At 38.0% G+C, this 13,081-nt stretch overlaps 1 protein-coding gene across 4 annotated transcripts in view; it reads left to right on the top strand.

The window, feature by feature from the left end:
• The window catches only part of nbn (nibrin), a 56,006-nt gene extending 43,216 nt beyond the window's left edge, over positions 1-12,790 (top strand). For all 4 annotated transcript variants that reach the window (XM_043688117.2, XM_087986514.1, XM_087986513.1 and 1 more), the window contains one exon: positions 12,136-12,790. In XM_043688117.2, the coding sequence (XP_043544052.2) occupies positions 12,136-12,166 (31 nt within the window). In that variant the 3' untranslated portion in view covers positions 12,167-12,790. The remainder of the gene's footprint in view (positions 1-12,135) is intronic.
• Positions 12,791-13,081: the final 291 nt, after the last annotated feature.

Genomic DNA, 13,081 nt, shown 5'->3' with positions numbered 1-13,081 from the left:
CCACTTTGTCCTCCATCAGTCTACTCTATTATCAATGAAGTGATAGATCATGTAATCCACAATATTATCATAAGCAGTAGCTTAGCACTCAGTTTGGGTTCCACCAAGGCTCCTTGCTCCTGAACTCATTACAGCTTTGGTTCAAGCATGAACAAAAGAGCTGAACTCCAGAAGTGTAGTGAGAGTGACTGCTTTTGACATCAAGACTACATTTGAACATTTGTGGCGTCAGAGTGAACACTGTCAGCTAGTTAGCATCATATGTGACACAAAGGAAGATGCCTGTGGTTGTTGGAGTAATTCATCTCCAATCCAGGACATCTCTGCAGGAGTTCCTCTGGGTAATGTTCTCAACTCAGCTACCTTCAGCTTCATCAGTGAATTTTGCTCTGTCAGATGGTCAGAAGTAGGGATATTCACTGAGCAGTGTTCGCCATCATTCATGATTCCTCATATACTGAGTGGACAGGCAGAAGGCTGGAAGAACACAACAAGCCAGGCAGCATTACAATCTGTACAAGTCGGCATTTCAGATGTAACCCTTTTTCAGGACTGGAAACATCCTTAAGAAGGGTTACACCCAAAACGTCAACTTCTACAGATCCTGATGCTGTCTGGCTTCCAGCCTCCTGCCTCTTTACTTCAGATTCCAGCATCTGCAGTTTTTGTTTTGTTTTCTCATATGCTAAAGCAGTTCATGTTTAAATGCAGCAAGATCTGGGCAATGTCCAGGATTGAGCTGACAAGTGGCAACTTATGTGCCAAACAAATGTCTGGGAATGGCCATCTGCACAGGAGTGATGTTCTAGTGGTCTTTTTATTAATCCACAGACCTGGGTAATGTTCTGGGGTCCCAGATTCAAATCCCACCATGGTAAATGGTGGAATTTAAATTCAGTTTTTAAAAAATCTGGCATTAGGAGCCTATTGGTGACCGTGAATTCACTGTCAATTGTTGAAAAACCCATCTGGTTCACTAATGTCCCTTAAGGAAGAAAACTACCATCCTTACCTGGTCTGCACTATATGTTACTTGAGACCCACAGCAATGTGGTTGACTCTGCCCTCTGGGCAATTAGGGATAGGCATAAATGCTGGCTCAGTCAGAGACACCCTCATCCTGTGAATAATTTAAAACAAAATTAAAATCCAGCAAAGCAGAATGTGACTATTACCCTTGACATTCAGTGGCATTGCCATCACTGATTCCTCAGCTGTCAACATCCTGGGAGCTGCCATTGACTAGAACCTGAGTTGGACCAGCCTTGTAAATACTACAAGAGTGCTAAAAGTTAGGAATCTTGCAGAAAATAACTCAGATCCTGACTATCCAAAGCCTATCTGTCTACTTGGCACAAGTTAGGACTGTGATGACATACTCTCCACCTGCCTGGTTGAGGACATCTCCAACAACATGTGAGACGCTTGCCTTCAAAGATTGGTATTAAATTCCGAAACATTCACTGCTTCCACCACTGCAGTCAGTATCAGCAGAGTATATCATCCACTAGGTATGTTGTGGAAATTCACCAAGGCTCCTTAAGCCGCACCTTCCAAATCCATGACCACTACCATCTAGAAGGATAAGGGCAGCAGATACATTGAAACATCACTACCTGCAAATTCCCCTCCAAGTCACTCACCATCCTAACTTGAAAATATCTTGTTGTTCCTTCGCTGTAATTTGGTCAACATCCAGCAACTCGCTCAACTAATGGTATTGTAGGTGTACCTAGACTAAATGGACTACAATAGTTCAAGAAGGCAGCTTACTACCATTGTCTCAAACTCGGGATGAGCAATAAATGCTAGTCCAGCCAATGATTTGGAGATGCTGGTGTTGGACTGGGGTGTGCAAAGTTAAAAATCACACAACACCAGGTTATAGTCCAACAGGTTTAATTGGAAGCACACTAGCCTTCGGAGCGTCGCTCTTCATCAGGTGACTATAACCTGGTGTTGTGTGATTTTTAACTTGGTCCAGCCAATGACACACAGATCCAACAAGTGAATAAGATTCCACAAGCTATCTCAGACACATACGACGTTCTAATTCTAATTATATCAGTTTACTTCATTCAAATCATTATCTTTTTTCCACTTCCAATTGATCAGGTTAATACCTTTCTGTTAATTGCAAAATACAATATTTTCCCATTACAGATGTTAAGATAACTAGCCTATAGTTATGTTTTGTCATTCCAATACAAGTCTATTACACTGGCATTTTTTAATCACCTGGGACTTTTCCAGAGTGCTAGGATCCTGAGACAATTACTACCTTTAGTTCACCATTAAATTTTGCCACATTGTATGTTTTCTTCTTTCCAATTTGTTACTGTCCTTAACTTGGTTAACCATGTTAAAAATCACACAATACCAGGTTATAGTCCAACAGGTTTATTTGGAAGCACTATCTTTCATAGCGCTGCTCCGAACCACCTGATAAAGGAGCAGTGCTCTGAAAGCTAGTGCTTCCAAATAAACCTGTTGGACTATAACGTGGTGTTGTGTGATTTTGTCCACCCCAGTCTAACACCAGCTCCTCCACATCTTGGTTGCCATGGTCGGTTTAATCCCCTTTCTAGAATTGTTTTTCCTCACTTTTTCCTGTGAATCAAACTATTTTCATAAACACCTGCCAATCCACATGAATCATCTTTTCTGCTAAACTCCTTTCCCAATCCACTTCAGCCAACTCTGCCCTCATTCTTTTAAAATTACCCTTATTTATTCTTAGCACATTTGCTTCTGACCCAATTTTAAAATTTTCAAACTGAAGGCTAAATTCTACCATATTATGGCCGCTATTTCCTCAATCTGTTACTCAGAACATTTACCAAAATTGCCTCATTACATATAACTTACATCCAAAAAATCCTGAACCCTGGCTGGATCAATAACAACATTATTTTTGGAAACTGGCCTGAATACACATTATATATTCTTCTTCATGCCTACCTCTGCCAAACTGATTATCCCAATCTAGATGAAGATCAAAGTCATCATATCCAATTGGGAAAGTGCTAGCCTAGTGATATTATCGCTGGACTGTTAATCCACAGACCCAAATAATATCCTGGGGACTAAAATTCGAATGCCACCCAAAGGTGGAATTTGAATTCATTTAAAAAATAGACAATAGGTGCAGGAGTAGGCCATTCTGCCCTTCGAGCCTGCACCACCATTCAATATGATCATGGCTGATCATCCTTAATCAGTATCCTATTCCTGTCTTATCTCCATAACCCTTGATTCCGCTATCCTTGAGAGCTCTATCCAACTCTTTCTAAAATGAATCCAGAGACTGGGCTTCCAGAGCATTCCATACAGCCACTACTCTCTGGGTGAAAAAGTTTCTCCTCATCTCTGTCCTAAATGGTCTACCCTGTGTTTTTAAGCTGTGTCCTCTGGTTCGGCACTCACCCATCAGCGGAAACATGTTTCCTGCCTCCAGAGTGTCCAATCTTTTAATAATCTTATATGTCTCAATCAGATCCCCTCTCGGTCTTCTAAATTCAAGGGTATACAAGCCCAGTCGCTCCAGTCTTTCAGCGTAAGGTAGTCCCGCCATTCCAGGAATTGACTTCATGAACCTACACTGCACTCCCTCAATAGCCAGAATATCTTTCCTAAAATTTGGAGACCAGAACTGCACACAATACTCCAGGTGTGGTCTCACCAGGGCCCTGGACAGCTGCTGAAGAAAATCTGGAATTGAAAGTCTAATGATGACCATGAATCCATTGCCAATTATCGAAAAATCCCATCTGGTTCACTAGTGCCCTTAAGGGAAGAAAACTGCTGTCCTTACCTGGTTTGACCCAAGTGTGATTCCAGACCCACAGCAATGTGGTTGACTCTTAACTGCCCTCTGGGCAACTGGGGATTGGCAATAAATGCTGCCTAGCCAGTGATGCCCTCATCCTGTGAATGAATGCATTTTTTAAAATTATCTGCTGACTTGTTCTGTCCTTCCTGCAGTACAGCTACTTTTTGGAAAGCTATAAACTATATGCGCTGGTGTCATTTTCCGCTTGTTATTTCTTAGCTCCGCCCATTTGAATTCTGCATCTTCTGAATAACAGAATTTCTTGCTATTGCACTTAGAATATTCTATCGCCTACTAACAAATGTTCTCATTTCCTATCTGCATGTAGAAACGTTACATGTATCTGAATATTTAGTTCTTACCTTTGATCTCCTTATAACCACATCTCTAAATCCAGTTAGATCATACCCATTAATCTTTATTTGTAGCGTTAACTCATTTATTTTGTTCTAAATACTAAATCTGTTTATGTAAAAAGCCACTAACTTTGCGTTTTTGCCATTTTCTGGTTTTGACCTTATTTGCTGCTTTTTTTTAATGCTATGCATCTATCAGTATTTATTCCGTTCTGGAATAAGTAACATTTAAGATGTCTGTTCAGCGGTCTGATAACAGCAGGGAAGAAGCTGTTTTTGAATCTGTTTGTACGTATTTAAACTTGTATGAACGTATTCAAACCTGACAGAAGAGGGTGGATGACAGTATAACTGGGGAGGGAATGGTCTTTGATTATCTTAGTTGCTTTCCCAAGGCAGCAGGAGTATAGATGGAAGAATGCCTTACTGAGGAATTAACCTAAATATAAATAGGGCCTATCTCGAGTCAGTTGGCTACACTTTTAAGATCCTGAAAAGGTGTTTGGAGTAAATTCGATCACAGCATTTTAGGGGAGATGGACTTCGAATGGATTCAATACATATAATCTATTTGTGGGTGTGCCTCCAGACTACTAAGGTTCAAGTTTGCTTGTCTTTATATGTCTGACTTTGTAACCTTTAAATCATGAATAGCTCTGCTGCAAATTGGAATAGCTGTATTGTTCATCTGTTCCAGGAATAATGCTCCAGGATATTACTAGTTTAATGGTCACTAAATCTAGCATAATGCAACTCTTATTTCATGAACTTTCCCTGGAGTATTTAAGCATTTGGATTTTTCAGTTTTATGTTGTAATGATTTTTGAAAATGGACATTATACTTATGATAATAGAACTCCAGGACACTGACAAATATAGGAATACATTGTTCTGTGTAATCTCATGCTGCTAAGAAATATTGACAACAGATTTTACAAATGTGCTAATCTTTGAACGTTGTAAGGCAATGAGCATTTGTTGCTTAGAAACAATGTTTGCATGTAAATAAATCTCCAGTTAAATAATGTATTTCAGTTCAGAAATGGGGATGTTTTCCTGTCTAAGCAAAAAATGGTGGTTGAGTAGGGTAAAATTATGAAGTTAAAAGCTTGGTCGTCAAATCCTTGAACTCAAAACATTCATGGATGAATGCAAATCATTATAAAATAACAAGAAAAACAACAGATTGTGTTTTCAAGACTGCTAACCACCTTTTGTCTTGAACTGAGATGTGTGTGCTTTGACCCATATTCAGCCATTCAGAAGTTCCTAAAGTTACTCCAATTCGGCATCTGAACGTTTCTTGAAAGGCTCTAATTTGTTCCCTCTTTTAGTATTTCTGGAATCTTTCTCTTGTCTATCTCCCTTTATGAATATGGATAGAAATCTACTGTAGCTCCTCCATCACCAGAGACACTCCTTTAAATACATTAGCTCTATTTTGGAAAGGCTTTGAAGACTTGAAGGAAGAAATAATTCAGAATACTTTGTTTTTTTTAGGTATATTTACAATTTTAAGCTAATACCTATTTATGATTTCCAGTGACTATCATTTTGCAACAGTGAGACTAAAAAAAATTATATTGTGTTCAGCTTGTATTGATGTGTGACTTCAGGCCTTTTTAATTTGTGACTTCCCGTTTTAGCAAGTACTTGAGTTTCTCAGCCAATCTTTTTAACTTTTCCCTGCAAGATCTCATTGAAGTTATCTTTTAATTTGTTAATGTAATATGCTCTGTATTGTTCTTTTAAAGTGATCCACTTGTCCCCTACAGAATTTTCATTGGACAGCCTTTCAATCCATTATCTTTAGTTGCTCCATCACTTATTGAACTAAGCCTTTCCTTAACTACTTTTAGCTTTCAAAATCATTTCAAACTTGGTTTTTCTGTGGTTATTCTTCTTCAAGTATGCTACAATTTCACTTTCCTGTCTTGTAGGATCATAGTGATTAGTGGGTCAAGATGAGCACTGTCTTTCATTGTTTCCTAGGCACAGAGGAAGTAACCATGAATTACATTGACTAATTTTGACTAAATCTTTTGGGTTTTCATATTTAGTTGATTGAAATTCCTCATTAAAACAACTTTCCTATTCTCACATCGCCTTTCTCACATAGCCCTTCTATTCATAGAGTAAAATGATGAGCTCGAACCCTTTGCAGATTACACTGATGAGATCAAAGGTATCTTTTTTGGACTTCATTAGAAATTCCATATCATAGCCTTTGGTCCCAGTCTTTTTGTAGAGAATATTGACAGACATCATTTCTCCAACCTACTAAATGCAACTGCCTCAGGCAACTGACTGTGTGGAGTTTGCACATTCTCCCCGTGTCTGCGTGTGTTTCCTCCCACAGTTCAAAAATGTGCAGGTTGGGTGAATTAGCCGTTATAAATTGCCCATGGTGTTAGATGCAGTGGTAAATGTATGGGAATGGGTCTGGGTGGGTGCGCTTCGCCGGGTCATTGTGGACTTGTTGGGCTGAAGGGCCTGTTTCCACACTGTAAGTAATCTTAAAAAAAACTCTTTACAAATGCAAATTTATTAAGCAATTCCCTAACACTAGGCAATCTCAAAAAAATGAATTTCATTTTTTTAAAATCCAGATTTGCATATTAATTTTAACTGGACACAATCATGCATCAGCAAATTCTGTTTGGGGTGCAATGCCATCAGACCCCATCAATGAGAATATAGTTTGGCGGCCATGTTCTGTTGTTTTCTTATGCTCCTAGGCAACGTGTATTTTCCCACCCTCCTGAAGCTACTTTGAACAAAAATGCCACTTTTTGAATTTACTTAGAAAGAAAAGTACATTTTTGATTCTTTTATAGATAAAGCATTTAATTTTGTCATTTCACATTTGAAGTATTGCTGATGTTTTGTTTGACTCCAGTTAGAAATAAATAGATATTTAAGTTAATTTAATTTAAATTCAAGTCTGGTATATTGGTGTGTAGCCAACTCAAACTTCTCTTTGAATGATTACCAATGCTTCTACATTGGTATTTTGAAGAAGGTACTTTGTAAAGTCTAAACCTTAACCACAACTAAACATTTACAATCTTATGGCTTAAGTTTAAAATGAGTGGGGTTCTGTTTTTGTTGAAAAAGTTTCAGTTAAACTGACGGATCATGAACACTTACCTTGAAAATGCTTCTGGTCCATGAGCTAAATTTGAATGTTAAAACTGTAGACATAAACCCCCAAGCAGTTCGTATAAATGTCCAAACGAAACCTCTATTGTATGTAGTACTTAGACAGAATCTAACCAACAATGTTGTGGAATTTAATTTTGTAATATAGTTGCAGAAATCTTCATCAATACTTGCTGCTAGAAATTTAATATTAATATTACTCGTAAGATGAATGGAAGTTGAAATTTGTTTCAGACGACAACACGGATACTTGGGTGTATTTCTGAATGTGTATGATGTGTGTTTATCTGAGTCAAATGTTGATTGTGCTATCAAGTGGAATATTTTTCATTTACACATTTCTTTGATGATTTCAGGCTCATTTATAGATCATTATTAGCCTTGGTATCCGAAACATCAGAACATGCCCCCCACAAGCAGTGTAATATTTTCTAATTACATGATAATCTTTCTACATGGCAAGTTGACTTGAAAGTGGAGTCGCAGGTAGACAGGATAGTGAAAAAGGTGTTTGGTATGCTTTCCTTTATTGGTAAGAGTATTGAGTCCAGGAGTTGGGAGGTCATGTTGAGGCTGTACAGGACGTTGGTTAGGTCACCGTTGGAATATTGCGTGCAATTCTGGTCTCCTTCCTATCGGAAAGATGTTGTGAAACTTGAAAGGGTTCAGAAAAGATTTACAAGGATATTGCCAGGGTTGGAGGATTTGAGCTATAGGGAGAGACTGAACAGGCTGGGGCTGTTTTCCCTGGAGCGTCGGAGGATGAGAGGTGAGAAGTTTACAAAATTATGAGGGGCAGGATAGGATAAATAGACAAAGTCTTTTCCCTGGTGTCGGGGAGTCCAGAACTAGAGGGCATAAGTTTAGGGTGAGAAGGGAAAGATATAAAAGAGACCTAAGGAGTAACTTTTTCATGCAGAGGGTGGTATGTGTATGGAATGAGCTGCCAGAGGATGTGGTGGAGGCTGGTTCAATTGCAACATTTAAGAGACATTTGGATATGTATTTGAACAGGAAGGGTTTGGAGGGATATGGGCCAGGTACTGGCAGGTGGGACTAGATTGGGTTGGGATATCTGGTTGGCATGGACAGGTTGGACCGAAGGGTCTGTTTCCATGCTGTACATCTTTATGACTCTGTGACTGCTGCAAACTTTGCTGCTCAAACTGTTTTTAATATAAACCCCATATATTGTTATCTTTTACGAATTTGATTGAAGCCAATTCGCAAAGGTAACCAGTTTTTGTGTATTTCTTTGCCATCAAAATTACTTGTGCAAATTGTTTTCATGACTAATTTTAGGTCTTTACAAAGGATAGTATTATATTTCATTTTGTATAAAAGGGAAAAGAGAGTGTGCTTTTTATTTTAGAAGTAGCCTTCTTTCTGCATATTCTTCTGAGAAGCTGAAGCAACTTACCTGTTTTGGAAACATGGAAACACAGAAAATGTAGGAGTGGCTATTTGGTCCTTCGAGCCTTTTCCTTCATTCAAAACAATCATGGCTGATCCTCTCTTTCAATGCTATATCCCTGCTTTATACCCATACTGTTTGATTCTTTTGAAATCTAGAAACTTACCTGGCTTTTTCTTGCACATAATTCAGTGAATTGGCCTCCACAGCCTTATGTGGCAGAGAATTCTACCGGGTCGCTATCCTTTGAGTGAAGACTGTTTTCCCCTCTTTAAACGGTCCTAAATGGTCTACCCAACATCCTGAGAATGTGTCCTCTGGTTCTAGACTCTCCGGCTAGGCGATACATCCTCCCTGCATCTAGTCTGTCCATGTCTGTTAGAATATTATTCATTTCAATCAGATACCCCCTCATCCTTCCAAACTCTAGTGAATACTGATGTTGTTGAACCAATGTCTCCTCAGGACAGTCCTACCATCCTTAGTATTATTGTAGTGAACCAGTGTTGTACTTCCTCTAGCAAATATCTCTTTTTTTAGATAGGGAGACTAAAATTGCATACTGTAATCCAGTTGTGATCTCACCAAGACCCTGTATAATAAGACATCCCTACTTTTGAACTCTCATCATTTTGCAATCAAGACCAATATACCATTTGTCTTCCAAACTGTTTTTTGCATCATCTTGTTTACTTTCATTGACTGGTGTACAAGGACTCTCAAATCTCTGTGTACACCGATACTTCCAAAAATATCATTGTTTAAAATAATATTCTTCCTGTTTTTCAGCCGAAATGTACAATTTCACATTTAGCTATGTTGTACTGCAGCTGCGATGTGTGTATCCCTCAATTTGTCTCCTCCTTACAAATCTCAAACCTGCCCATTTTGTGTCATCGTCAAACTTGGGTAATGTTACATTTGGTTTCCTCATCCAGTTTATTTACATGTATTGTGAATGACTGGAACCCAAGCACTGGTCTTTGTGGTATTCCATTAGTCATTGCTTGCCGCTCAGAAAAAGACTCATTTATTCCCACTATGTTTCTTATCTGTCAGTCAATTCCTGATCCATGCTAATATTTTACCCAATACTACATACTTTAACTTTGCTGACTAACTTCTTACAAAAAGCTATATCAAAATTCTTCTTAAAATCTAAATAAACCACCACATCCACTGGTTCTCGCTTACCTATTCTAAAAGTTACATCCTTAAAAAACGCTCCAGGAGATTTGTTACATGTGTTTTGCCTTGATAAGCTGATGCTGGCTTTGTCCATTCCTGTTAATGCTTTCCAAAGATTCTGTTATCATGTCTTTTATAACTGAATCTAGTATTTTTCCTACTACTGTTAGGCTAACTGGTCTGTAATTCTTTGTTTCGCTCTCCCTCCCTTTTCAAATAGTGAGGTTACATTTGCCACCTTCTCATCTGTAGGAACTCTTCTAGAGTCTATAGAATCTTGTAAGATGATTACCAATGCACTTCCTTAACTATTCTGCAATGTAGATTATCAGGCCCTGGTGATTTGTCAGCTTTTAACCCCATTAATTTCTTAACTGATAGTGATTTCTTTCAATTCCTCTCTCTCTCTCTCACTCGACCTTTGGTTCCCTAACATCTTTTGGGAGGTTATTTGTGCCCTCTTTTGTGAAGATGGAACCCAAGTCTGTGTTCAATTCTTCAGCCATTTTTGTTCCCCATTATAATTTCCCCCGTTTCTTTCTGATTGTTTTTACTAATCGTTTTCTCTCCACATATTTTTAGAAGGTTTTGCACTTAGTTTCTATGTTCCCTACTATTTTACTTTAAGTTTTGAAACTTAAAATTAGGTGTTGGAAGCCTGCTTAAACAAAGCTGATTTTAACATTTTTAACATTTTGCTTCTGTGAAAATTTAAAAAACTCAAGGAGCTCATTTAACTGATTCATGTTATCATGTACTATTGGCTCTTGTCCACAGCTTCCAATCTGCTGCTGTATCTACCAGGCATGTTCTTTGAATCCAGTCTAAATAGAATATCACAGCTGACTGCACAGTTTAGATTAAATTGGAGCAGCAGTTTCCCTCGGCCTGCTCCGAACACGTAGCAGCAGATGGCAAAATAGGGCAATTGTTTAATTCTAGATAACGGAAGACTACACCTTCAAGATGCATTGTAGGGACTTAAGAAAAGCGAAATCTGATTCTTTTCTTTTCTGCTTCTAATCAGTGCCTTCTCCGAACTAAGTTAAAAATCACACAACACCAGGTTATAGTCCAACAGGTTTAATTGGAAGCACACTAGCCTTCGGAGCGACGCTCTTTCAGGCATCTCCGAATCATGACTTCTCCAAACTAAACTGCTGAAATCTGTAACAGTGAGGAGTAGATAAAAGTCAAACCTTTGTTTTAAATTTACACAAATCTCTCATGGGTTTCTTGCATGTATTATATAAATGTCACAATATTCAGTAGCTGTCTTGTACTTTGACTGCTGGAATTCTTTTCCTTTTTAACCCGTTGTTTTTCATCATATCAGTAATGACAGAGATTAAGTTAGAAATGAGAAAGTGTTTCAAAATTGTTACATAATTCTTAAATGACTCCTGCCAAAATTAATGCTGGTGTAAAATAATTTTATCCATTGTAGTTGTTGTGATTTAATTCTACATTATACAAACTGCAATTTATAGTGTGAACTGCCAGTTTTTCTGTTGATAGTTGCAATTTTGAAATGTCAGAAAGTTTACAAATGTCAGTCTCCACGTGCATTCTGTGCGGGCATGTCTAAATCTCTCGCTCAACATGCAGCTTGTATCACCTACTTGATACCATGCACTGACTTGTAATTAGTGGGTGGCACAGTGGTTAGCACTACTGCCTCACAGCGCCAGAGACCTGGGTTCAATTCCCACCTCAGGCGACTGTCTGTGTGGAGTTTGCACATTCTCCCCGTGTCTGCGTTGGTTTCCTCCCACAGTCCAAAGATGTGCAGGTCAGGTGAATTGGCCATTCTAAATTGCCCGTAGTGTTAGGGGCAGGGGTAAGTGTAGGGGAATGGGTCTGGGTGAGTTGCGCTTCGGCAGGTCGGTGTGGACTTGTTGGGCCGAAGGGTCTGTTTCCACACTGTAAATAATCTAGATATAACCCCAAAAGCAGATCTCTGAGCTAAAAAATTGAGGTCAGCTTTTAATGTAAGTATTGTCTGAAATGTACAATTATTAGCTGAGAAATGGGCTTGGGGTGAGGGGAGGTGGAGGAGGACATATACACCAAGTATGGACTAAACCATGCATTTTGGCATCCAAAAGCAAGGTCTTGACCTGTATACTGCAATCTACAATATTTTTATTTTAACAAGGCTAATTATCTGAATTAATTTGCAGATATGACCCAAAGTCTGTCAGAAGAAGATGAAGAATTTGAGGAAACAAAACATCCCTTGCAGCAATAATCATTTGTGCCCCTTGATCTACAAAAAGCCATTGCATGTCGCTGAAGATATTCAAAAATCCGTCATGTGTATTTTTTTTCAAATGTTTAAAGCTGTATCTTAATTTTTAGCTTCTGCTCTGTTCTAGTTTTAATTGTCAAACATTTCTTAAGTTTTTATCTATTTTCTATTAACCATGTGGTGGCTTGCACTGAACTTTGTGAGGAATTGAGGGAGGTTTTGCTGATAACCCATGAGGTAAAGAAGACCAATAAAGAAATGTATGTGCAGTATGTAAATCGAATCATTGCTAAAGACATGAATGTATCATCAAGTTGATTCAGAACAACAGTGCTGAAGAACAACAGTGCTGAAATTGTTTAAGGTATTCATAAGGCAGAAAATGCATCTTTTGGTACATGCTTTCTAAGATTCACAAACATTAGCCTTTAAACAAACTACTATTTTTATAACAAGTGTATGAGAGCTAATTTGACTGATATACACTTGCTTAAGATTATAATTTGTACTATAACATGTATTTCTTGAAAGCAAAACATCTTTCAGTTTGCATTGTCTATATAAACAATAAATTGTTTTGCATATGAGATTTTGTTTTGATTCAGAAATGTTTTCATAAAATTATTTATTTTTACATTTCAGTTCTATATTCTGTTTACTATCCAAATTGAGGAAGAGTGTTGGAAAGGAATTTGTTAGTATTAAATTTATGAAGAGGTGTTGAGATGACTTTAGTTCATTCACTTTTTCCTTGGGGTACATTTATTTCATGGGAAAATATAATGTAGCTAAGCTTTTCTTTAATACCTGTAACAAAATCATAAACTCCCTTGTATTGTCTAGCATACATGTTCTTCATGCTGTTTATTTGCCATTTC

Source organism: Chiloscyllium plagiosum, unplaced genomic scaffold, assembly GCF_037043375.1.
Source record: "Chiloscyllium plagiosum isolate Xiang-an unplaced genomic scaffold, Cpla_swu_hap1 HiC_scaffold_4, whole genome shotgun sequence".
NCBI classification, from domain to species: Eukaryota; Metazoa; Chordata; class Chondrichthyes; order Orectolobiformes; family Hemiscylliidae; genus Chiloscyllium; species Chiloscyllium plagiosum.
This window is presented reverse-complemented; position numbering and strand designations above follow the sequence as displayed.